The 27,995-nt window shown below is 37.9% G+C and overlaps 1 protein-coding gene across 1 annotated transcript; it reads right to left on the bottom strand.

Moving 5' to 3' along the window:
- Positions 1–142: 142 nt before the first annotated feature.
- SLC24A5 (solute carrier family 24 member 5) lies at positions 143–26,930 on the bottom strand. The gene is made up of 9 exons (XM_021693907.2): positions 26,810–26,930; positions 25,919–26,098; positions 7,952–8,035; positions 7,750–7,853; positions 7,312–7,412; positions 5,346–5,629; positions 3,078–3,284; positions 1,062–1,163; positions 143–570 (listed from the first exon to the last, which is right to left on the bottom strand). Exons 1-9 carry the CDS (start codon positions 26,928–26,930, stop codon positions 248–250), a joined length of 1,506 nt encoding a protein of 501 aa, XP_021549582.1. The 3' UTR covers positions 143–247.
- Between the last annotated feature and the right edge of the window lie 1,065 nt (positions 26,931–27,995).

Here is a 27,995-nt window from a genome sequence, read left to right as displayed (position 1 = left end):
ACATAGATGATTTTTTCAAAACTTACGTTTTATATATGTAATTGTCCTTGAAAAGAAAGGGCTCAGACAAATTAGGATGTGATTTTGGCTGGTTTTAAATTACTTTTCTTTGGTGATGAAGCATTATTGTAAGTAAGTTTTAGATTCTAAAGTTCAGGGTATTTTTTATTTCACTTAAATGAAGAAATGGAGTTTTCCTTCTCTTCCCTCTCCCATCATTCACATTTTCCACATAACACTATTAATATTAACCTCCACAGCCCCTTATTTTATTATTTCCAATGATTCCAAGTTCATATAGAACTGATAATGTGGCAATCCCCAAGTATAATAACAGGCAGACTACTCCCAGCTTTCTGTCTAGTTTCCAGCCATTGAAGTGAACTGCTGAAAAAAGAAAAATAATCGAAATGTTGAGAGCGATGGTTATGTAAGTTAGTCCTCTACTGTTCACTTCTATAGGAGCTGATGCATTTATAAATGCAGTTTTAATAAACCATGGGACACCTAGGCACAGCATATCAAACACATTGGATCCCACGATGTTAGACATAGCCATATCTCCTTTGCCTGCAAAAAAAAAGCATGTTGTTAAAATGTGCACACCAATACTGTATTTTATTAATAAGCTTCATAAAAAAAACACTGGAAAGTTTTTTTATTTGTTGGTTTTGGAAAATTGTTATATTAGGGCAAAAGTCTTACTGAATTTGTATTTTTTAATTTGGGCGGGTTAGTATTTAAAGTCTTAACATTTATTTAATAATAATTTATTTATTAAACCATTTTTCAATAAGGTCTGTAGATTACTTTGTTGCTTTCATTCTAATTTAATACGGTTAATTACAATTTGATGCACATTTTAGATAAATATTATTTGGGGGATTAGATTTAGTGAAATTACTCTGCTATTAAAAGTAAATCCTTCTTTTTGAGTCACTCTTTTTTTTCTTCAAAGTATGTTAACTGAGGAAATAAATATTTTTAAAGGTACCTTTGCTCAGTGTATTTCAGCCAGGCTTGAAGAATGGGCATTGCAGCTTGAGGGACCTAGCTCTTACCTTTTCTTGCAACCAGTACACTTGCAATCGTGTCTGGCAGACTTGTTCCTGCTGCTAATAAAGTAAGGCCCATTACTGTATCTGGAATTTCTAATGTCTCCCCTGTAATAAACAGAGATACTTCAAGTTGCAAATCTTATAGATTCAATGACCATTCTCTGCAGTTACTTCAGATATTTCCTTCCTGAACAAAAAGAAAATAGGCACATTTAGATTTTACAACCAATATGTACTTAGATTTTACCTAGCAAAATATTTGGATAAGATTGGTAAATTGGTTAGCCCAGGTAGCACAAATTTTTAATGACAGATATCTAAAGATATTTAATAGAATTCTACTAAGGAGTAATTCCCCTACCTGGTATGCTTACAGAAGGTTTAGATATTCACTGTTATCTCATCAAGGCTGTTGCTTAATATATGCTGAGATTGGTCATTTTCTGCCTTTCAAACTATTTTCTTAAAGTGGTCAGAATTAAGCAAACTGTTTATAGCTATTTTTAACCTGTAAATGTGTTAATATGGTACACATTTTTTAAGTCGTACTTTGGTGATCTATCTTAAACACAGGAAAACAAAAATAGGGTTCTACTTGAGTCTTCCTAACATTATGGTCCTGTTCTGTTAAATTTGGTATCAGTTCAACTTTTTCAGAAATATGTTCATTCTGGGAAACAATCAGAGGGAAGTTAAAAAAAAAGTACATGTAACTGCTCTTTTAATGTTGTGATTGAAAATTTACTTTAGAATCTTCTTTTTTTTTCTTAAGATGTCAATTAAAAGAACTTTAGCTGTTTATTGCATGCTTTATATATTGATATTGGAATTGTAATTGGTTGTTAATTTTTGTTACTGGTTTGCCAGAGTTCATGTGTACATAAATAACACTAGTAGTATTTATCATCTTGGGGGCTAGTCTATGATCTATTACTTGATTTTGTTCTTTTCCTGATTTCCTATTGTGAAATATATTCTGGCTGAGAAAATTTAGAGAGATTTAATATGCAAGCTAATTGGACTTCTTCATCTTTCTCATTAAAAAGAATATTCTGCTTTCTTGCTAGTATGCTATTCTAAGTCACATGTTAATTTGTGAAAAGTCAGGGGTCAGCAACCTTTTTTTTGTAAAGGGCCAAGTAGTAATTACTTTAGGCTATGCAGGCTTATATGGTTTCTGTTGCAGATATTCACCTCGGCCACTGTAGTGTGAAAGCATCCGTAGATAACATATAAATGAATTACATGAACGGGCATGATTATGTTCAGTAAAACTTCACTAGCGATAACAGGAGACCTGGTCATTTGGTCACACAGGCCATAGTTTGCTCACCTCTGATCACCTCTGATGTGTCCATTCAGGTTAACCTTTTTGAGAGAAATTCTTGTTTTTGTTTTTTTTTTCCTATGTTTGTATTCAGTTTTTCCTCCTGGAGTCCTGTGGGACTAGAGCTGATTATGGCCAAGCAGTAATATTTAAATTTTAATCATGAAGGTAGTAGAGACCTAAATTGAAATTTTATTTTATGCCCTTTTCACCCATTTCATAGTTTGTTTATATGTCCATATTAAAAAGCAAAATGAAATGCAATCCAGTTAAACAGTGAGCATACATTGTTTTCTTAAAATGCTGGCCTCTTGCTATATTTTTCATTATGGAATGGATTTCAATATAAAAAGTATTATTGTGGACCCCATACGATGTGATTTAATTATTAGAGCAATAGGAAGAAATCCTGTGTATTTGATTTCGTTTATAAGAAGATCCCATGACTTGTAACTCTGGGCTGTATAATATTGAGAATATAGTTGATATGTAATATGCAACTTACAAACCCTGAATGATCTTGTTGGTATATTAATATTTAATCTTTTTGTAAGTAGCGCTTCTCTTTGGTCTTTGCTGAAAGAAAAATTTCCTCCGTAGCTAGACTACTTTTAGTGAATATATGCAGTTTGTTCTTCAATAAAACTGATTATTTTCTTTTTAAATTGTGCTCTTATACTAAAGATACATACCAGTTATTGTGACCATCCAAACCAGGATATATGTAAATGCAGATATCCATAGTGCTGACATGAAAAATGTTATCACAAAATAATTTTTCCAAAACTTTCTTCTACAATCTGGTGTGGTTAGAAAAAGTAAGGTAATAATAGGAAGGGATAGTACCCAAAAAATTCTTTTGAAGTCTGCTTCAGGCATGTTGAAAACACTTGGTGGATCTGTTGAGGAAAAAATAAATGATTTTGAGTTTTCTCAAATGGCCAGTTAAGTTGGAAATGTCCATTTAGAAAGCTATATTGAAATAAATTAGCTGTATCAGTTTTTAAGAGGCTGTTTAAAACATCTGAATACCTCATTACTGATATTGCTGGCAAAAACTAATTGAGACTTTAGGGCAGACAGTATAAAATGTGATAGTCAGTGTTTCTTGATTTGGGGCCTTAAATCCATCAAAATATCTTGGCTCATTCACTAAATATATTAGATGTAATGTTTATGAAGTGTCAGTTGGACTTCTCTTGGTTTTCTACAATGTGGATGGTGTTTAGTAACTTTTTTTTGCTTATGGGATTAACCTGGCTTCTACCTATTTATAGCTATTATAGTTGTCTCTCTTTGTTCCCCAGTATTGATGATGTTTCTAGCCTGCCCTGTATGTCAGATAATGCATACTTAAGAAGTATAAAATAATTACAGCATAATCTTTTTATGAAGTTGAATATTCCATTCTAATTCTCATTGTAAGTGAATTTCGGAGGCTTGCTTCATTTTTTTTTCTTATATTAGTTTCCCAGATTTGGAATTCACTACAGTTCTTAGGAAGAACCTTTAAGAAAATAGGAACTAGCGTGGGATCTACAGTGTAACTTACAAAACTTGAGTATATTCCTTTATACATTTGTTTTACTAAATTAATGGAAGACAGTAATATATTGGATAAAAATAAGCGTTCACTTCAAAATTATTCAAAATTTGCATGGCATTTACAAAAGAATGTACCCATATATTGGATCAAATTACACCTAACGCTAGTAAAATAACTCATGAAAAAAATTTGCCAAGCCTCAGCCAGTGGGCCACTAAGTAAATTTGAGATATAATCTCAGTGTAATGAAAAAATTTAGAGTGGTTCTTTTGAATTTCTTGTTATAAAATTTAACTTGGCAATATATACCACTTGCACTTGAAAGGCTAAAAACTGTAATTTTTGTAAGAAGGGAAAAAGTCTTGTTTTAAATTTTTTTTAGGTAGTAGAAGAATAACTTTCCTTCCTAATGTACTTAGATAAATTTAGAATCTGTTTCATACAACCACTTTGTAAAAAACTAACACATAAATTTTTATTTCTGGCCATAGATGAATTTGACTTCTAAATATCTAAATGTTTTGCTACTGCTTCAGATGACATGTTTAAAACTCAGCTTTTCTTTTTTCCCACACCAGCCCTTTTTCCTAAATTCCAACTTTTTGTAAGTGGTGTTCACATTTTCTCAATCAATCACGAACAAAGCCTCAGAATTTTCTCTGCTCCCTTTTCTGGCCCCAGATAGTCCTTCTGTTGCCTCGTCTTGGTGGTGCTTCCTCTGCATTGTCTTTTTTATTCCTACTTTTCTTCACTCTGTCTAGGCATCTACCAAGCACATCAGCTGTTTTAGTAGCCTCTGACAGACCTCCATTTCTTTTATCCTCTAATTTCCCTGCTTCATAAACCTGCAGAGACTTGTATACTAGCATTTAAGACTTCCTATCCTATTCTTTCCTATCTGTCTTTTCTCTGCTTCCTTACTGTGTACATTCTGTGCTCCAGGTATGCTAATACTTGAATAGGCCTTTTGCTAATATTAATTCCTTAGCATCAATTTATAGAGTATACTTTACTCTTACTTCTACATCATTTACATAATAGACTGCTGTAGCTGTTACTTATTGGTCATAAATCACGTCATCAGCTAAAATCTGATTAATTCTATAAGGCTCAGTTTAAATGCTCCCTTCTCTGTGATAATCTTTTCTATGTAGCCATCAAATTTTATACAATCTGTCCCATTTAGGAACTACAATTACACTTTTCTCTTTATAGTACTTAAACCTTCATATTTTAGCTATTTTCTTTTTTTCCGTACAGCATTGGAAGCTTCTTAAGGATAGGGACCACCTCTTCATCATTTCTGACTCTCCCCAGGATCTTTTAGATAAGTGTATATAGTAATTGCTGAATTGAAATGAGATTAAGTTTTTCTAGTGAATAGACTTAATAGTGGGCATGATGTGCTTCTTACCTTCAGAAACCTGACTAAGATCGTGTAAACTTAAAGGAAGCTGAGAGTAGCCAGACTCTTCATGAAATATCCCACTGTCAGTTCTTGATTGCCGATGGATGAATGGCTGACCCTCATCTTCCCACCCCATCAGTGGCTGTTGTTCACTTCTCTCCTCCATAGCTTCAGCAAGACAGGTGCAGCAAGGACTGAATTTCTTTATAATATATTGGTTAATTTTAATGTCAAAACACAGCACCAAAACATATAATCCATATATCAAAAGCAGCAAAGTTCCTTCATACCTATAAATTAAAGAAATTTGTTTTAAAATTAAAAATAAAAGTTTTTTTTTTAGGGTTAATAGCTTTTGGGCAGTATCTGCTTAATAATTTTCCAGCAATAGAACAAGCAAAGAACATTTCTTGGTGTATTTTGGTTTTATAGATGTGTCCTAACTTGGTTACAGCATTAACTATAAATTTATTGATAAAAGCTTGACAGTCCTTTTTATATTTCAAATAAAACCAAGAATTATAAACTCATTGTCTTCATTTACAGATTCTTTATAAACGGTAGGCGTAAACAGTGCTTTGAAAATAATTGTAGATTTTTCAGAGTAAAAGTTAATGAATAGTGATGGGCATTCTCCATCTCAGTTCATTGGCAGCATCCATTCCCCAAAATATATAGTAATTATAAAAAAATATACTATCTGTTAGTTCATTTCAACTGTGTCTATTCAAATCTGGTATAAGAATTTTGTGTAAAATATTCAGATATATGAGACTTTGACTGGGACTTTTCAGTTTACAGAGATTTTTTTTTTTTAAATTTTGATGTAACCGAATTTGACTTGTATTCGCAAGAAAATGAGGATAGTCCTAAAAATAAAATTATACCTTAGGCACTGAGAACTGTTGCCCTATGCTTTGGTTTCCTAAAGAGTTATGATTAGCTAATATCATTAATTTGAACTTGTCATTTACCTTTTATTTTATAAATAAAATTTTGGGAAATAGACCAGATTTTAGGAAGATTCATTTAGAAATTTTTCTCCCTGCTAGATTTTAAGTTTCTTATTAGCAGATATTTTGCAGGGTTGCTAAGTTGTAGTCCTCCAGGAAGGTGCCATTTATATTGTTTTCTATTTTTCTGGTATCCTCTGGCATAGTGCAATGCACAACCTCTGTGGCTGTGCATTGTACATTCCTCTCTATCCCTTATGATTCCTAGCATAGTGTTAAACACCTCATAGATACCTGGTTCTTATTAGTTGAAAAAGTTATTTGCTGTCCACTGAGTCACCCTCTTTAATTTTCTTGCAACAGCAAGATACTGGGAGGTTACAAAGAAAGCAAACAATTGTTAATACCTAAATATTGTTGATCCTTAGAGGAAGAAAGCTGTAATTCCTCTTGCTAAATGAACATCAGAGAAAAAGTTAGAAGAATCTGAAGATTTTATTTTTTATTATGTTAATCACCGTACATTACATCATTAGTTTTTGATGTAGTGTTCCATGATTCATTGTTTGTGCATAACATCCAGTGCTCCATTCAAGAATCTGAAGATTTTAAAATTTACTTCCTCCATCATTTCTCTCCAGTCTTGTGACCATGACCACTTCTAACCAAGGCCAGGTAAACAACCCAATAAATGAAAGACCCAACTGTTGGGTCTTTAATGGACAACAGAAGGGGAGACTTTGAACAGGCAGTGGGGTGAAGGAAGGTTGGTAATATCCAGTGATTAGTGAGACAAGGAGACTGACATGACTATAGAACTTTCAAAGAAGGGAAAACCCAACCAGCAGCTGTGATGAGGAAGTTAGCTCAGAGGCATATGGGGAAATGGTGCAGGTAATTGAGAACTCAGTGACTGAAATAACATTTCTGAAAAAGACACATTGCCAAACCATTGGAATTTCATAAAATCCTCTCTCTAATTGTGTTTTACATAAGAGTAGTGATTATTTCAAGCTTACCAGTAAACTTGGTTGTCAAATATTATGCCAAGAACTGCAGCTACACTAATTGCATATGCTGCACAGTCTCTGAATAGGGGCCAACATGATAGCGTTGAGACCTGTAAAATGATAATTCACTGTTTCCATTACACTGTAACTTCAAGCACATGCTTAGCGTAATACTGAAAATTGTATGTTTGTAGCTAAATATTGTTATCTTTTGTATTTTGCTTAGAGACCAAGGAATTTTAAGAAAAATTGTGTTTCAAAGCCTATTAGGTTTTCATAAATTTGACCAAGAGCTATTTGTGGGTTAACTTTAAATGGAATACATGTTTTTCTACTGATTAATAAATTTGATTGAACACATTACTAGTGCTTGTTTGTTCTAGACTATAAACAGTTTTTATAGTTTGTCAAAACAATAAATGTGTTGAATGAAGTTTTCTTACATACCACGTTAGATAGCAAGCCACAAGCTGCACAGATGCCAAAGAGGTTATACATTGCAGATCCAAGGATGGTGCTAATGCCGATATCTCCCTTTGTGATAAATACACCTATGAGCGAGGTAATTGCTAAGTTAGTGTTACTAGACTTGAAGAACAGAAGAGAAAAGCACATTGAGTAAGCAGAAAATATAAGGAGCAATATTTACCCAGGAAAGCAGTAACTAACTCAGGAGCTGAACTACCGGCTGCCATAAAAGTTGCACCTGCAACATCCTGAGACAATCCAAGGGCTGAAGACAAACGAAATTCTGTTAAAGTGGCAAATGAAAGGGTATGTCTCTATACCTGAATATTCAAATCTACAGCTTCACAGAAAAGCAGTGATGGTGACTTAAACTGGAAAAATAAAACATGCAGGTTAAAAAAATTAGAGGAATCCAATGCCTTGCTTTCTCTATGAATTCATTACTTAATGTTTCGGTAGAAAGGGAGAGAAGGCCACGGACTACTGGAACTATGCTGTGACTCGGTATTGTGAATGCCAAGATACAGGATTTTGTAGGAGCCAGAAAAGATTCCTTTCTAGCTGTATGGCTTGTAGGTGTATAGTGACAGCATAAGTTCTCCAAAGTGACACTGTCAACAGTGCTTCAATAGGAGTTGGGAAAGTGAAGTCTTTCAGGAGTCATAATCCAATTTGAAAGAGGAGGAAAAAGTGAATATTGGTAGTTTTTAGGACCTGTAAATGAACCTGAATTAAGGAGCTTATTCACAAATTAGCAATGTCAACCTTGTCAAAACAAATGAGAGGAAATTGGTTAACGAGGAACCAAAAAGATTTACTATTGTATAATTAAAATCTATTGATTTAAAACATAAAACCATTAAGACTTTGCTCTAGAATAGGAAATATAAGAAAATACTACTATTCAAATAGTTTGTGTATATCCCCCAGACTTACAAGCGTGCAAATCCATTATCTTCAGTGATTGCTGGGATGAGAATCTTAAGAAACTTTTGGCTCTTTCAATTTTAGAGCTAAGGCATCTACTATGGAAAGGAAGAGAAAGCCATGTTGAAACCTTGCTTTGGGGAGGCCAAGACAGGTTGCATCAGAAATCCCCAACCGGGCTTTACTGGTACACTAAAAAGTAGCATGCTTTTTTATTCTTTGTGTGGCAGATTGTATTTTACAAAGATGGCTATGATTTTTGCATCCATGTGATTTTCCAGAACCTTTCCATTTCCTGCCTCCCCCCCACCCCAAAAGAGTTTATGTGTCCTCCTGTGACTGCTTTGACTAACAGAATGTGGTGGAGCCAGAATATTTCTGAGGCTGGGACATAAAAGGTGACAAAACTTCCTCATGGTTCTCTCTCTAGGGACCTTTGCTTTAGGGCCCTAAGCCACCACATAAAACTCTGACTTCCATTGAACTCCTGTACTGGAGATAGCTCATGAAGAGCCCATACAGAAATAGAGATGCCTGATGCACCCTTACTATTTCAGCCCCCCCAAATTTTGAATTTCCCCGTCCTAGGCACCAGACATGTGAAAGGGAGGAAGGTGTCAGATAATTCCAGCCATCTAACTATCACTGCATGAGAGACCTCAAGCCGAGGTACCAGCCGAGCCTGGTGAACCCTCAAAGCTGTGAGTGGTAATACGGTGATTGTTGTTTTACCACCAGTTTTGGGGTAATTGGTTAAGCAGCTATTGATAACTGGACACCTGGCTATTATTCACTGAATTTGTTACACTTTTCTGAGTACCTACTATGCTGGATGCTTTTTTAAGTGCTAAGAATACAGCAGAAAAAACAAATGTTTCTGCTCTTGTGGAACTTTAATGAAAAGAAACAGACAAGATAAGCAAAATATGTGTTGTGTTAGATTTTTGATGTTACTATTGGAATTGTTTGGGGTTGCCATGAACCGCACTCGTACGAGACAGTGAATTTAACTGATAAATACTCTGTGTTGTGACCACTCCACCAACTGGTTATTCTGCTGTTTCTCTCCCTCTCCTCAGGCCTCCCTATTTCCTGAAATTAGGCCAATGAATAACCCTACCATGGCATCTAAATGTTCAAGTGGAAGAAAGAGCTGCGCATCTCTCACTTTAAATCAAAAGCTGGAAATGATTAAGCTTAGTGAGGAAGGCTTGTTGAAGGCAGAGATGCGCCAAAAGTTAGGCCTCTTATGTCAAACAGCTAGCCAAGTTGTAAATGCAAAGGAAAAGTTCTTGAAGGAAATTAGAAGTGCTACTCCAGTGAACACACAGAAGGTAAGAAAGTGAAAACAACCTTATTGCTGAGATGGAGGAAATTTCAGTGGTCTGAATAGAAGATTGAGCCAGACACAACATTCCTTTAAGCCAAAGTGTAATCCACAAAGCCCTAACTCTCTCTAATTCTATGAAGGCTGAGAGAGTTGAAGAAGCTGCAGAAGAAAAGTTTGAGGCTACCAGAGGTGGTTCATGTGATTTAAGGAAAGAAGCCACCTCCATGTCATAAAAGAGCGAGGTGAAGCTGCAAGTGCTAATGTAGAAGCTGCAGCAAGTTATCCAGAAGATTTAGCTCATTAATGAAGGTGGCTCCACTAAACAACAGATTTTCCATGCAGACAAAACAGTGTTCTATTGGAGGAAGATGCCATCTAGGACTTTCATAACTAGAGAGAAGTCAAAGCCCGGCCTCAAGACTTCAAAAACAGGTTGACTCTCTTGTTAGGAGCTCATGCAGCTGGTGACTTGAAGTTGAAGTCAATGCTCATTGACCATTCTGAAAATCCTAGGGCCCTTAAGAATGATGCTAAATCTACTCTGCCTGTGCTCTAGCAATCCTAGATGGCAGCACATTTATTTACAACATGGTTTACTGTATATTTTATGTCCACTGTTAAGACCTGCTGCTCAGAAAAAAGATTCCTTTCAAAATCTGTTCATTGGCAATGCACCTGGTCACCCAAGGGCTCTGATGGAGATATACGAGATGACTGTTGTTTTCATGCTAACACAGCATCCGTTCTGTAGCCCCATGGGTCAGGAAATAATTTCAACTTTCAAGTCTTATTATTTAAGAAATATATTTTGTAAGACTATAGCTGCCATAGATAATGATTCCTCTGATGGATTTCAGCAAAGTTAATTGAAAACCTTCTGGAAAGGATTCGCCATTCTAGATGTCATTAAGAACATTCATGATTCATGGGAAGAGATCAAAATATCAACAGAATAGAACAGGACTATGGAAGAAGTTGATTCCAATCCTCATGGATGACTTTGATGACTTCTTCAGTGACTGCAGATGTGGTGGGAATAGCAAGAGAACTAGAATGAGAAGTGGAGCCTGAAGACGTGATTGAATTGCTACAATCTCAGGATAAGACTGTAAAGGATGATAGGAGTTGCTTCTTATGGATGAGCAAAGAAAGTGGTTTCTTGAGATGGAATCTACTCCTGGTGAAGATGCTGTGAAGACTGTTAGAATGAAAACAGAGGATTTAGAGTATTGCATAAACTTAGTTGATAAAGAAGCAGCAGGGTTTGAGAGGATGGACTCTGAATTTGAAAGAAGTTCTAGTATGGGTAAACTGCTACCAAACAGCATCACATGCTACAGAGAAATTGGTCATGAAAGGAAGAGTCCATCATTGTGGCAAAGGTCACTGTTGTCTTATTTTAAGAAATTGCCATAGCCACCCCAACCTTCAGCAACCACCATCCCAATCCGTCAGCAGCCATCAAAGCTGAGGCAGGACCCTCTACCAGCAAAAAGATGATGCACTGAAAGCTCAGATGATGGTTAGCATTTTTTTTAGCAAAATATTTTAAAATGAAAGTATGAACATTTTTTTAGTCATAATGCTATTGCACACCTAATATAAACATAATTTTATACGCACTGGGAAACCAAAACATTGATTTCACTCACTTTATTGTGGTGTTCGCTCTGTTGTGGTGGTCTGGAACCAAACCTGCAACATCTGAGGTGTGCCTGTATCTAGGGTAAGAGTGCTCTAGGCAGGAGTGAGTGCCAAGATTCCATGGTGGAGGCTATCCTGTGTGTTCAAGAAAGAGGAAAAGGCTGGTGTGTCTGGAATAAAGAGTGTGAAGGGATGGCAGAAGGGGATAAGGTAATAGGTGGCCAGATCATGTAAGACTTGTGAATCCTAGCAAGGATTTTAGCCTTTATTTTGAAAGATATGGGAAATGCTTGGGTAGGCATCCACATACTTCCTGTCAATGATACCAGCCCTGGTCATCTTTTTTATCATGGGGTTTTTTGGTCTCAGAGACCAGCTGTAGGCTGAGCCATTTTGCCACCTGTTAAGTGTCTCTTGTGAAAAATCCTCTTAGGAGAGTTGGAATGATCCCTCACTATTTGCCTTTGGTCATGTTGCTTGGTGAACATGTTGCAGTGATGAATGAAGCGAGAGAAGTAATGTTTCGTGGAACGTATTTCATAACATTTCTTTTGCTGGTTAGAGTATCTATCTATCAATCTATCTATCTATATCTATCTATCTATCTATCTATCTATCTATCTATCTATCTATCCATCCATCCATCCATCCATCTATCCCTGTGATGGCATATTACTCTGTGAATAACTTTTTTCATTTTGGGAATGACATAAGTAATATCTTACATTCATGGTATACAACTCACTTTCATGTACATAATTTAATCATCTCAATTATTCTCAGGTATGAGTGGTGGTATTTCCATTTTACAGTTGAAGACACAGGTCCAGGGAGTTAAGTAACTCAGGTACATGGATAGTAAGGATCTTCAGTGTGAGGAGTTAGGGCATACAACCTGAGTCTGTTGTTTCTAAATCCAATGCTATTTCTATTTTACTGCAGAAACCCAATGTAAAAATGGCACTCAGGCAGGCCAATTATAACATGATGGGTAACTGAGTTATTTTATTCCCTGTTTTTTGGCGTGGGCATATAACTGCCTCCATTCTAGTCTTTCCTAGGAGAACTAATAGTTACCAGGCGTCAGGGGTACTTAGGAAGTTTTCCAGCATATTTCAGAGGATGTATCAATTGAGGGATATTGGATTATCATGAATTCTCTAATCAGATCAGGGCCTGATAATATGTGGATGAAGTTGATAAGAACAATATGCTTTATTTTGAACTAAATGTCCAAACTCGGTGCAGCTGAAGAGTGAATGACCAATCTTTGCTTAATGCTAGCTGAAGAATGTTTCATTAGAAAAGTTCAGTCTCAGGAGGGAAAAGGTGATCTATTGAGCTGTTTGTTGCAAGGTAGAAAAATAAGTGGCCCTTCTGAACACTTCCACTATCAAAAGGCAGTAACAATAAAGCTTGTTGCTGTTCACTGGGCTCTAATTGAGTTATGAAAGGAAAGATTCTATAAAGATGGATGTATAAAGCTTCAAAGATATTTTAACAAGTTATATCTTAAGGTTCTAAGAATATTTTGTAAAATGGTTTATACCTTTGAACTTTAGAATAGACTGACTTTGTCTTCGCTGACCTTTGGGTAGCATTTCTCTCTGCTATAGTTTATTATTAAAGATAAATTGTTCTGGTTTTTTTCCCCCCAGAGCTATTACTTTTTTCCTCTTTACTTCTCTAAAGGAATAATCACATTTCCCTCAGGATATAGGAGAACTGTTCAAGGTGAATTTTCTTTATAGGCTTAGATATCATTACATTGTTTATATAAAGTGCAACTTTATGATAATGAGCTGTGGTCCATGGGGACCACGACTTAGACCAAAACTCATCAGGCTTTTTCTTAAGCATATTCTCTTCTCTGATGCCATGTTGAAAAGCTTGTAACAGTTTTTGAAAACTCTCTTCTGGGAATATAATATAGTAGGAAGAGCTTTAAACTAAAATGGAGACCTGTATTCTGGCCCTGCCCTAATATGAGACTTCAGACAAGTCATTCACTCAAGCCTTGTGTTTTGCCATCTGTACAATGAAGCATTGGATGACACGATCTTTGAAGTATCTTCTAATTTTATCAGTTTTTATCAAAATGTAGGATATGGATTCTATGCTTTTAGACTCTATACCATTTTTTATTGTTAAATAAATTTATTTTACTAAAACCCCCTACATTATTGAAAATTTAGGAGATAGAGTGGAAATATAGAATGGGAAGAGTCACTTACATGTTTACCATTGTGTTTTAACCACTGCTATCATTTTAATGTATTTCCAGCCATTTTCATGATGCATATTTTAATAGAGTTATAAGCATAAACTATATATATGTAATTTGGCATCCTCTGGCACAATTTTAGAAGGTCCCCAATGATAGCAAATTTTCATGTTTTGTAAATGGATTAGAGTTTTGGAACCAATCAAAGGTCATTCACACCCAATCTCGTGACTAGGATGGTAATCATCTTGTCTAGTTTTATTTTGGGTCCAATAGGAAGTGTGACAGCAAACTGATGTTTTTTATGATTTACAAAACTGGTTCTGACATTAATTTCAAATGTATTTTTAGAAAAATTTTGAGTAAAGCTTTAGCATTATTGGAATAAATGCCTAGCTTCTCAATACACAATATATATATATTCTGTGATGTTTTTAACAATAAATACAAACATTTTGAGTTCTTTATAGTTACTAATCTCATATTTTGTCTGAGCCAAGATGGAATAAATTCTAAAACCCTATATAATATATATTATAATATATATGTAATACATAATATAATATAATGCTTTTAAAGTAATTCCAGTTAAGAGGACTCCCACAAACCCCCAGTCTAATGCCTATAATATTATAGTGAATTTCCAACTGCCCTAACCCTATCATATAATACATGCACAAGACATTTTATCTCCAAACCTCAAAATTACCTCAGTTTTGGCTCCATAACTTGCCCAAGGTCGTATAGGTAGTAATTGCAGAGATGGGATGGTACCTAGCTCTTTTTTACTACAAAAAGCTACTCTTTCAGTTATCCATGTAGGTAAAGTGAAGAGATTAATGCACAGCTTTATTATTATTATTATTATTATTATTATTATTATTATTGCCTGTTTCTGCAATTGCAGACTACCCAGGTAATACCCAGATGACTGGGTACTTATTTAGATCCATATACCTGGGGTAGATTTAGATGCAATCCAAGGGAATCACAACGAAGATCAGAGGGAAAAGAAAAACAAAGAGGATGAAAATGCTCTTGAGAGAAGGATGAGTGCCCTTGTGTCAGGGAGGAAGCACTATTCTTAGACTCTTTGTTCTTTGGGAAGGCTTTGCCTCTGTAAATTTCATGAGGATTAAGAATCAAACAATCCCCTGAAACTGTAGGCTATCCAAATGCCATACTCACGGAATTATTCAACTCCCTTTCAATTTTACCAATTTAGAACCAATTCTACCTGGAATTAAAACTTTCATTTCTTTCTTATTGTCTATTTCTGAGACATAACATTGAAATTGAACATGGGCAAACATTAGTTCAAAGCAGAGTGAATAAAAATAAACTTTTAATCAAAAATTAAATATTTTATTTAAGTATGTTTCCCCAACATGTTATTAAGATCATTTTCACTTAAGACATAACATACCTCAAAGGATCAGCATGATGGAGGAATTAGTGCTTCTGAGTAGTATATTGGTGTAACATTTAAAAAGAAACGTGTCTTAGCCAGCTTATGGTAGACTTTGGGCTGTATTGAGTGACCAGTCTTAAAGGGTTCTCAGTTTTCTATGTAGTTAGCTTGGAAAAAGGTAAAGAAAGCTGCTCTAAACAGTGGTTAAATAACTTGAAGAGATCCCCATTACCTATCAAAAGGATACATAAAAAGGATTTATTTTGGCTTTATACTGAACTTCTGTTGTTTCTAAAATTGGACTGCTTATAGAGATGTGAGGTAATAGTCCTATTTGGGCTATCAGTTAATATGGTTTATATTATATTTTTAATTTATATAAATGTAAAATATTAATTTATATTTTAATGAAATATACTTTAAAGATTTTTTTTAAACAAGAAAAGATTGCTAAAGATAGAATAAAATGGTATGGATTTTAATGTAAAAGAAGTAAAAGGAACTCTAAACAGAATATTCCAAAGAGGTATCATTTAAAGTTGTCACATGGATTATTAGATCAAAGAGTGGGTTTCATAAACTTACTTCCTAGCTTGTGAAGGTAGTACTTGCTTTTATTTGCCTTAAACTTCATGTTCAGGCTCTAGCAGATGCTCCCTAGATTTGGTATTTGCCCGAAACATATTCATATTGACTTTGATCACTCACCTTCTGCACTTCCATCTTTGCTGAGTAAAGGATTATAGTCTTTGTAGTCTATTCTTATGTAATAATGAATATTTAGTGAATGTTTACTATGTTCTAGGTTGTTGTGTAAGCAATTTAGTTATATTTCCTCCTGTACATAGGCACAGAGCTCTATGAGCTGTCTCCGTCTCCGTTTCTCTGTCACCCACATGCCGCAGTGTGTCCACCAAGTACGGGTCTAGGGTCTAGAGGAGCACAGCTGGTGGGGATAAGGGAGCTCCCTTAAGTTTATTCTTTACCCCATTACCTCTAGCTCCTTTGATCTCAGATAATATTCCACCTCTGATGATGCCTTCTAACCCCTTCCCCTGAATCCTCATCCTATTTCCCAATTCAGAAACTAGGTCTTATCTCCAAAGGTAAAATGCTCTGGACAACTAGAGTGTGTTTTGTTTTTTTTTTTTTAAGATTTTATTTATTTATTTATTTGAGAGAGAGAGAGAGAGAGAAACAGCATGAGAGGGGATAGGGTCAGAGGGAGAAGCAGGCTCTCCGCCGAGCCGGGAGCCCGATGTGGGACTCGATCCCGGGACTCCAGGATCATGACCTGAGCCGAAGGCAGTCGCTTAACCAACTGAGCCACCCAGGCGCCCCATAGAGTGTGATTTTTATTCCCTCTATGATGTAGAATTAATTTCACTTCATTCCTCTATGTTCAAAGAATCATCATTAGCCTCCTTTCCTATAGAACCTAAATGGATGTGAAAGAAGATAGGATTAGAGGAAGAGGGTATAGCAACAGCATTTTCTCATATGAGTGCTACACAGTTAAGATGACAGCAAAATGTCTCAGGTTGTCTAACAGAGGTATGTATTGATGATGCGGTGGGGAGAGAGTCTGTGTGACTTCTGTGATCATGAGTAGGTCAAGGAGAAAGCCGAGATCCTTGCTGGAAGAAGCCTCAGGTGGTGGTGGCTCTAGAAGAAATTGCCAGATCAACATAGATAGTTACAGACAGAAAAAGGGCCCAGCCAGGGTATCAGCAAGAGGCTCTACCTTCTACCACCTCCTGCTCGTCCTCTCCACGGAGACTCCAGCCCTGAGGCTCTTCTAGTCTTCATCTTGCTAAAGACCCTTCTGCTGACCAAACGAACTACCGTTGTGACTTGAGGAGGGGGTAATGGGGTGATGGGGCTGGGGTGGGCCAGTGTCCTGCCAATTCTCCCATCATGTTCTAGGCTGGGACTCAGAGCATGCACCCTACATGCATCACTGCATCATACATGATGATTAGGTCCTGCAGTACCATTCTATGAGCTCATGGACATCCTAGACAAAATGCTTAGGCTTCAGAGTCTAATTATTGTACTGTGGGCAAGTATTTATAACATTCATTTACAACCTCCAAAAGGTTGCTGTAAGTCTAAACTGATTTTTTTTTTAAAGCAATTCAGTAGATTCTGTTTATTTTGTAGCATACTTCCTCCATAGTAACAACGGGTGTTTGATGTTTTTTTGTTTTGTTTTGTTTTTTTGTCAAAATTCCAGTGCCCTTGGGAGGAAAGCACCGCTTAAGGCTATTTAAATAGAACGGTTCTTCTGAAGCAACCATATTATGGCAGTTAAGCTCAAACAAAGACGTGTAAAATTATATCATACAGCAATTGAGAACATTCTTGGATGTTGGCATTAGAGAGAGCAAGCTCTGCAGGGTCCAGGTTGTGTAGTCTTTTTTTTAAAGATTTAGAGAGAGAGCACAAGCGGGGGGTGGGGATGGGGGTCGGGGGGAGGGGAGAGGGAGAGAATCTTTCAAGCAGACCTCCCTTGCTAATTGAGGAGCCTGACTCGGGGCTCAATCCCACAATCCATGAAATCATGACCTGACCTGAAACCCAAGAGTCAGACACTTAACCAACTGAGCCACCCAGGTGCCCCCAGGCTGTGTAATCTTAAGTAATTAGTCATCATCTGAGCTTTAGTTTTCTTATCAGTAAAGCCAATCTATAGTCCTGACTTGGTAGGGTTTTTGTGAAGACTAAATGAAACCATCTCTGTTTAATTTAGAACAATGCTTGGTCTTCTATAATTGTTTTATGATAAATAGCTAATAAATAAATATATAAATAAATAATAACACTCCAGCACATTGTGGAATGCTTCAGTAAACTGTTTTCAAGATTTTATTAATCCTTATTAGTTGACAAAATGGGGGGAATTATTACAACTCAATGCTCATCAAAGAACTATGGGGAAATGTGAAGCATTTGCAGACTTCTCTGAAGCCAGTTTCTGTGGCTATAAACAAATTCCAGGGAATTTGTTTTTTATTGCTGATGTCTTAATTTGGATGAGACTATGCTAGACCTTGAGCAGAGAAATGACAGAATTAGTTTATAGGCACTTAAAAAAATGAATCTAGCCAGCACTATTTCTATCTCATTTTGTTGCCAGGTATTTTCAGTACTCAAGACCAGGGTCAATTCCTAGCAGCTGAAGATTTAGCAGCAGCATGGGCATCCATCAATCACACATGTGATATTGTGATTTATAAGAAATATATATTTGGTCATTCAGGTGACCAAAATATATTTCTCATATGTATTTGGTCTTCAACTGCAGTTACTGACTTAGGCTTCCTAAACCCCTGGAATTTCCTAAGTATTGAGAGTGATGAAGGCATCTTTTGTTAGGTTAACAGACCCCACCTAAGAACTAACCCTGTAATTAGACGGTTAGAACTTTCAGTCTCACCCCTGACCTCTAGGAAGGAGAGAGGGACTGAAGGTTGAATCCGTTGCCAGTGGTCAATGATTTATTCAATCATGCCTATGTGATGAAGCTTCCATCAAACCCAAAAGGACCCTTCTGGAGAGCTCCTAGCTTGGTGAACACGTGGAGGTGCAAGGACAGTGGAAGCTCCATGCCCTATCCTCATACCTTGCCCCATGAATCTCTTCCATCTGGCTATTATGTCATTTTATAAAAATATAATTATATATGTATTTATATATATAAATTATATATTTATATATGTATATATATAAATTATATTTATTTATATTTATACTATACTTATTTATATTTATATATATTTTACATATAAATATATATATCTTTTCCCATAACCAGTAATCTAGTAAGTAAAATGTTTCTCTGTGTTCTGTGAGCCACTCTAGCAAATTAATTGAACCCAAGGAGGAGGTTGTGGGAACCTCTGATAGACAGCCAGTTGGCCAGAAGTTAGGGTAACAACCTGGGCTTATGACTGGTGTCTGAAACCCAGGGAAGGGTCTATTGGAACCCCCAATCTATAGCTAGTTATTCAGAAGCACAGGCTTGCAACTGGCATCTGAAGTGGGGCGTGGGAGAGCAGTCTTATAGGCCTGAGCCCTTAACCTGTGAAAGTTGATGCTATTTCCAGGTAAATACTGTCAGAATTGAATTGATTCTTTGGACACCCTGCTAGTGTCTGAGCATTGCTTTTGCTGGTGTGGGGAACCCCCGTCCCCTGACCCCCCCATGCATATACATTGGAATTGGGCTCAGAACCTATTTAGTTTAGTGTCAGTGAAGTGGGATTTGCTAGAATGACCCTGGCTCACAGAAACGTTTGGTTTGGGAAAAGAAAAGGTGAAAGGACAGGGGATGAGGAACCTTTGATTTCTGGGTGGCCATGTGGTCACCCATGGTATGGAGCAGCAGCTGTGCTATGGTCAGCTACTAAAGGTAAAAGTTACTAAAGGTAAAAGTTACCACCAGGAATTTAGAGATGGATCCAAGTCCTGTGGTTGATTCACTTGATGCATAAGGAAATGCAAAGTATAAGAAAAAGGCAAAATTTTCTACCCCTTGATTATTGTTAACTGTAAAAGCTAAACTAAAAGTAAATGAGGATGCCTGATCAGACCTTGATGTCTCAGATTTCAGTGAGTCTGAGCATAGACTGCTAGCCTCAGAGCTGCCCAGCAAGGGGAGAACTATGCAGGGGTAACAGAAAGTACTTCTAAGACCTTTGGTTACCAAGAAGGTCATCAATAGGGAGGAACAGCAAAACCAAGAAACCATTGAAACCAGAGGGTATAGTGTGAAAGAACTGTTTCATTTTGTGGATTGGTATCAGCAGCTTCCCGAGGAACCTTTCCTGAGGGGATCAATTGTGAGGGTGATTTGGAGGCTGTGTCTCGTTTTGAATGCTGCAGAGTGAAAGAGCATGTTTGGGTTGATAATGGGACATACAGCTAGCTCACTATGGAAAAATTACAGATGGCTATATGCCCAATTTTCCCTATAAATAACAAGTGGAACATCCCAGATGAAGCCGTTGATAATGCTTTATATGTAAGCCATGTGGGATTGGCTTTATGAAGATTAGGATATTCACCCACTGAATACGTCCATTACCCATGTCATGATAAATGTTGTGGTTAAGGGGGCCCTCATGAGCACCCCATATAACCTTATTGTTGCAAAATGGAAAAACAGGGAATCTTTATCAAATGTGCTGAGCTTCCTTCCCCTCCTGGGTCTTACAGATGCTAATAAAAACATTAGGTTAATTAATAAGAAAATGGGAAGAGGCCAAGGGGAGAGTCAAGGGATTGTCTCCAAGAAGGTGAATGAAAATTTCTAGAAGATTATTAAGAAATACATTAACAAAGCAAATATTGAAAGGGGCAAAACAAAGGAATCAAGGAAAAGTGGTGGGACTTGTCCCAGTAGGGTGGAAATCTTTATGGTTATTAGGCAATGGGATGAATAAAGCAGAAATTGATGCAGCGTTACCTAAGGTCGGTGGACGTGTGGGACCCACTATTGGTGACCCAACATTAAAGGACCCCAAACACATCCGCTCTATTTACCCCTGTCTGGAGAAATTTTAAAGACTGGAAGGTAGAGATCACTATGAAGAAATGGACCAGCAACCACTTGGGGCAGTGGTTAGGCAGATGAATCAAATTTAAGGTTGACAGAGGGGACAGGGTCCTTTGGGTCGATCCCTCACTGAGGACCTTATGTGCAAGAGTGGATAAATTGGGCAGTGGGTGGAGAAGAGTAGTTTCCAGGGCAGTGGCCAATGGCCTGGTGATACGGTCAGATTAGAAAGACAATAGAAACCTGGGTACTAAAGATGTGCCCATATAAGACATAACCCTGTGGAAATCACTATGAAAATTTGAAAGGTGCGTTAAAGTAGAAGCATATAAGAAGAATGCTCTTCCAAGTTTGGAAGGTGAATGAAATAAGTAGATATCCCAGTGTGCTCCTTTGAGATGGCAGCCTGGGTCCATGAAATGAGTAGACAGGGGGGTCTGCAGCAGTGCAAAGATGGGCTGAATCCAGACACATTCTTTGTGCACCCTCTGAAGCACAGAATGCCAATAAGAGCTGTTCTACCTGCTATCAAGAGAGACGGAGACCGCAGAGGGCTATGTGGCAGATTCCCTGGTGGGAAGGTCCTGAACATAGCTGGCAAGTGAGACTGATGCTGGTAGCCTTCGGGGGCTACAAATGGGTCCTGACAGGAGTATTCACTGCCTCTGGACTGGGCTTTGCTTCTCTGGTATTAGATGGCAAATGCTCAAATACTATAAAAGAATAGCTGCAGAAGATAAGTGCACGGATTTGGATTACTGACCATTTCTTCAGACCAAGGAGCACATTTTGCTGCCTATGGGCAGAGAGATAAGTTTGATAGAGAATTGGAGTAGGCGATTGAAACACTGGTTATTGAAAATGGGGGAAGAAAAAGGCACGGAGAGCTGGCTCACCAGCCATCATGAGTGTTTGCTCACCCTCCACATGCGGAGTCCTGAAGGGGTGGCCCCACTCGGTAGCTTCCTATTTTCTGGTGGATCTGGGCAAGAGTGGGAGGGGAAGCTGTTGGTATTCTTTCTCCCTCACATTGCCTCAACTTCTGTTTTGTTTCCCACCCCCCCCACCCCCCCGCTAGATGCAGGGGTCCCAGGACCAAGGCTGCAGCTACAAGGTCTGGAAGCAGGGAGAATGGCTAAGCCAGAAACTGACCATGTCTTTAACCTTTCTGCCACAATTCCTGAGAGCCTGGTGGGCTAGGGTGTACCTTCACCCCCTCTGTCAAGTTGGGATTAGTAGTGAATTCAGCTCTATTGCTTCTGGTAAAAATAGCTCACTAGTTGTGCACCTAGTGTGGCCTTCACTGTCTGATCTGGAATGGGCTGAGGGAGAGGCGCTTGCTGGTATTGCTGCCTGCGATCTAGACCAGCACAATGGACTGGGTAGTTACCAACGACTGAATGAGAGTCTAGTAATAGGCCAGTATCTTTGGACTGCCATGATTGTTTTGCCATAAGGGGGATATGTGTGTGAAGACCAGGAAGTGGGCTGTGATACTGTGGTTTATAAAAAATATATATTTGGTTTTCGTCCATGGTTTCTGGCTCACAGCTCCCAAAAGCCTGGGAAATTCCTAAGTACAGAGAGTGATAAAGGTGCCTTTTGTTATGTTAATGAGGTATATTTTGGACACCATCTGAGCATGGCTGCTGGTTGCCAAGGAAAAAAATCATGTGATTAGAGGGTGGGAACTTTTAGTCCCACCCCCTGGCCTCCAGAGAAAGGAAAAAGGAGAACGGTTGGAGGCTGAATCAGTTGCCAGTGGTCAATGACGTAATCAATAATGCTTAGGTGATGAAGCCTCCCCAAGCAAAAAACAAAAAGATGGGATTTGGAGAGCTGGGAGAGTGATGTGTCTGCAGAGGGCATGGAAGCTCTGCTCCCTTTCCTCGTACCTTGCCCCATGCATCTCTTCCCTCTGGCTGTTCCTGAGTGATATCCTTTTATAATAAACTAGTAATCTAATCATTGATTAGATTATTTTGAAGTAGCAATCTAAATTTTAATGCAGTTTCTGCTGCAGGCCTAGAAAAGTTATTTATTTACACCCAAGACAATTTTTTTATAAACAAGATTCTTGATGAACTTATTCTTTTAGTCAAGTTATTGTTTCGAAATGTGAAAACAAAAACATTTTTTGACTGTCTATTTTCTAGGACGAGAAATTTTCAAGGTGGGACAAAGTAACTTGAATTTAAAATTTCCTAGTTTCTGTTTTGTTTTGTTTTTAAAGGTTTATTTATTTATCTTAGAGAAAGAGAGAGAGAATGTGTGAGCCTGAGGCAGGGGGTGGGGTTGAGAGGCGGAGGGAGAGGGAAAGAGAAACTTAAGCAGACTCCATGCAGAGCTTGGAGCCTGTTGGGGGACTCGATCTCACAACCCTGAGACCATGACCTAAGCTGAAACCAAGAGTCCGCCTGCTTAACTGACTGAACTACCCAGGCACCCCAGGGGCTCAGGTCATGGTCTCAGGGTCATGAGATAGAGCTCTGAGTCAGGCTCTGAGCTCAGCATGGGGTCTGCTTGGGATTCTCTCTCTCCCTCTCCCTCTGCCCCTCTCCTGCTCGAGCACTTCCTCTTTCTCTCTCTCTCTAACATAAATAAATCTTAAAAAAATAAGATAAATAAAAATAAAATAAAATTTCTTAGTTTAATATAATTAACATGATCTATGTAGGTTTTCTAACTAAAGGTTCAGTCCTGGCACTAGGGTGAACAAATAATTATTACAACAGTAAAGAGTATAGAAGTGGATGTACATACACATAGATGAAAGAATTTAGTATGTGAAAATTGATCAACTTTCTGAAAAAATAGCATTGCATCCTATAGTAAAACAAATTCTTAGTGAAAGAAAGAAATGTAAAAAAAAAAAAAGAGAGAAACTACAAGTAAAAGAAAATATGACAATTTTTCTGACCTGGGGATAAATGTCTTTCTAAGTATAAAACCAAAAGGAGAATCATAAAAGAAAATATTTATAAATTCACTTAAAAATATGTAAACTTCAATGTGATAAACACACAAAATACAAAAGCAAACAGCAAACTATGAAAAAGCATATGATATAAAAATTATATTAGGAAAAGGGTTAATATCCTTATATGAGAAAAAAGAAGTCTTGGGAATCAATAAGAAAAAGACAAATCCCCTCCTGTCAGAACATGGGCAAAAAAAGCACAAAAGCAAAACCACAAATTTCAATAAAATGAAATGTTCAACCTCACAAATAATAAGATAAATACACATTTTATAAAATGAAGTTCCATTTTAAAGAAATGAGCAAAAATATTATGTTATTATTCATGGTTTTCTGGAATGGAAGCTATCCCACATTCTGGAGGTTTAAGTTGGCACACCCTTTGTGAAGTGCATCTTTATCAAAAAATGATCAGAGAAGTTTGCAAAGGTTTTATGCAAGTATGGGCACAACATTGCTTGGAATAAAAAATAAAAAAAAGTCCAAAGAGATTAATAATTTTAAAAATTATGATACATTTCAACTGGGTATTTACTATGTATAAAACACAGTGTTAGGTACTTACATCATTTACAAAATCATGCTACCATTAAAAATCATGTTTTTGAAGAGTATTTAATAATATGGGAAAATGTGCAGAATAAAATATTATATGAGGAAGAAGAAAAAAACCTCAAACTGTATCTATAGCAAGCCCTAAAACCCTGAAAGGAAATAAACCAGATGCTGTGGGGATCTCTGGGTGATGAAGATGTAGGTGATTTTACTTTTTTCTTGCATTTTATCAATCTAGGTAAAAACACTATGTTAAAGTAATTTAGTCGGTATTATAGAAAAATATTAATGCTGTTGTAAAGTGGAATGCCAATATAAAAATGACTATGTTTATACCTACTTGAGTTAAATCATAATAATTATAAAAAACTTATGCTGACCTGTTCTATGAATTTTTTTCTTTAAACAAATACGTGCTGAGAACCTCTGTGTTTTTGCCAGGTCCTGCTGTAGGTCTTAAGGATACTGCGATGGTGCAGTGAACAGGAGAGAAAATCAGGAGCATTTCAGCGGGGCCAGGGGCCTGCATGGCAAAGGGAGAGTTAATGTTCTAGCTCTCTCCCTCTGGGAAGAAATGCTAGCAGTGTGTGTTGGTGTGGGTGTGGGTGTGGTGGGAGGAGAGGATGCGGTTTCTGCGCAATCCTGTGAGCATGCAGTTGGAAACCTAACCCTTAACTCTGACATTCTCTGAGGTGAGCACGTTCAACCAACTGAACTAGCCAAGCTGGAGACAGACTGGGAACTTCTGCGGGCACTTTTGTTGTATAGGGCATGAATCATCATTGATATCCCGACTTTAAGGGACTGGGATACCAACGAAAGGCCTTTGCTCAGGGTTCTGGGTGATATACATGGCTGAGGGGATGGAAGAGGGAGGCTTGGCCTGGCCGATCTTATTTTCGGAAACCAGTAACTGAGCTTCATGTTTAATAACTGAATTTACGATTATCTGATGCCTGAGGTCACTTTACATAGGATGCAGGACTTATTATTTATTTTTGGTTCATAAACATCAGTTAGTTTCCTTACTAGAATAAGGCTGAAAAAGGAAGGGGGTGGTGGGAAGAGAATAGTCCTTAATGTCATTTGTTTACCATCCATCTACCTTTAAAAAAATTACAATTTTAGAATAAAACTGAAAGAAAGTTTTTTAAAGTATAAAATGGCAAGCATTAGGAGTGCCTTGTCTTAGGAGTACATACCAAGTGCATATATGCGAAAACTTGGAACAGTTTACTAACAAGCTGCCAGCCGTATCGTAGCCAAAGAGTTTCTGGAGATAGTCTTTGTAATAATAATTGCTGGGTACTAATTTAAAGATGCCCTGCTGCCCATGAACTACCAAGAAAAAACAACACGCAGGCCAGTTCCTTAAGGTAGGGCCCCGCAACACAGAAGTCTGTGCTCGGCAACCAGCTGAGATGGACAGAATTGTTTGCTGAGCTGTTTTAAAGACAGCCACATACATGGGACACCACTATTTCGGAAGCTTATAGGGGAGATTTCCAGCCACTTACATTCACTGATGATCTCCAGGGAGGGTAGGAAGTACTCGTCACAGACAATAGACACGGCCATGAACATGTAAAGGATAATTAGGAAGTAGAGGACAATGCCTCCATCCCAGCGCTCCTGTTTCGTGAAAAACCCTTCAGGAAATTCCAGTGATGGAGACGAAACACATTGGGTGCTATTTCCTGGTAAGGAAAAGAAGGTGAAAATCTGAAGTATGCTGGTGTAGCTGGTTCCAAGCCCACAAAAAGAGATTCCTTAAGAAAACTCCACGTGTGCAGTAACTGGGCAGAATTTTAAGAACCCTGGTGAAAATGTATAAAGCACTTTTGAATATGATGTAGAGCCTTGTAGAGCTTTAAAAAAAAAAAAAAACTTTGGGGCCTGAAAGAGGAGCTTTAATGAAATAAGCTGATGATAGTGAAAAAATTAAAAAAAAAAAATCATGAAATCACTCTTCCTTGTCTCCTTTATTTCTAAAAGGGAATTCTGAACCCCTCTTCCTTCTCAAAGAGAAACTATATCTCTGATGAGAAAGATTCCTAATATCTGTACAATTTCATTTTCCCATTTCAGAGCCCAAGCTGCCCACAGGCCTACGAAGAATCCTCCACTGTTGCAGAGAGAATTTCTAAAATGAAAGATTTTTTTTTCATGATAAGTCTCCAACAGTAAAAAACTGGAGACTCGCCTGCTTCATGAAGTCTGTGAATTCTTTCTGAACTATCTTTGAGAACTTATGAGGGATCAAAAGTGTTTGATATTCTTCCAAATGCTAATAGTCAGAGGAGGAAGCATAAGCCGAAGTGAGTCAAGGGAGAATTTTCCTCTCCCTTTGCCCCTTCATCCATACGTGGCATCAGCGGCAGGGACGGCTGACCCCAGTGTCCACCTACCTGTGGCCCTTGGGAGACGCTGGGGCAGGGAGGCGCCTGGGGGAGGCAAGCGTGCGGTAGTGCAGAGGATGCCGAGGAGCAGAGCCCTTCTTGCCCACCGTTGGCCCCCTTCGGTCTGCATTTCTGCTGTGCTCTTACTGCAGAGCGCTGCTTGGGGAAGGGGGAAAGGAAGGAATAAGCTGGATCATGTGAGGAGTCTCCTTCCTGCTCACTGCCCTGCCCAGGACACATCTCAGGAAGGCCTGTGCAGGAGGGAGGGTGAAAGGAGCCAGACAAGCTTTTCTGATCAGGAGCCCCAAGCTCCAGAGAGGCTGGAGGAGGTGGGGAGGAGAGCAGATGACTCCTGTGTACAGCTGTAGTAGTCCCTGAGGGCAAGTCCAGGCGGCTTGCTCTCTAAGGCATGTTTTGATTTACTGGTCTTCACAGTGGCTCTGATTTTGACTTTCTCTAGATTTGGAATGACCTGAGTTTGCAACTGCTTCCATCTCCAGTCCTCACTTCTAGAAGTTGCTGGGGCTGGTGTATGTGAATTCTTTGACTAGGTAGGCACGTTTTTATATTTCTTTGGGTCTCTTCTCCTCCTCTCCAGTTAGGGCTAGAGACAGAAAGCTAACTTGGGAGGCTGTTGCAATGATCTAGTGGAGAAATGACGGGGGCTTGAACCAGAGCTGTAGCAATGGGGGTGGAGAGAAGCGGAGAGCTTCAAGAACTATTATGGAGACATGATGGATGCTATTTGATCATGGATTAGCTGTGATCTCTGCCAGAGGTTTTGAAATGCAAATCCAACAAGCCAAGGGGGTTCAGACACAGACTACCATCTTCCCTACCTTAGCATTTAGTGCACTTGCCAAGGCATTAAGAGCTTGGGACAATGAAGTAACATGTGCCTAATAGCACAGACCATATAGTTTGAGTCCTAGCTCTGCTACTTCCTAGCTCTGTGTCCTTGGGCACATTATTTAACCTCTCTGCTCCTCAGTTCTACTATCTGTAGAAAGGGAAGGGAAGTGCCACCTGACCTCTGTGTGGAGGATGACATAAATGAATGCATGTAATCCACTTAGAGAAGCCTCTGCCACGTGGTCAATGTTACCTGTTTATCATCTGTCTATATTATTATTGATGTGTTACTCTGGATTAAGATAAAAGCTTCTTGGCCACTGGATTTCTTTTTTTTTAAGTT

The sequence above is a fragment of the Neomonachus schauinslandi genome, chromosome 9 (assembly GCF_002201575.2).
Source record: "Neomonachus schauinslandi chromosome 9, ASM220157v2, whole genome shotgun sequence".
NCBI lineage: Eukaryota > Metazoa > Chordata > Mammalia > Carnivora > Phocidae > Neomonachus > Neomonachus schauinslandi.
The sequence above is the reverse complement of the archived record's forward strand: the minus strand, read 5'-3'. Positions and strand labels throughout refer to the sequence as shown.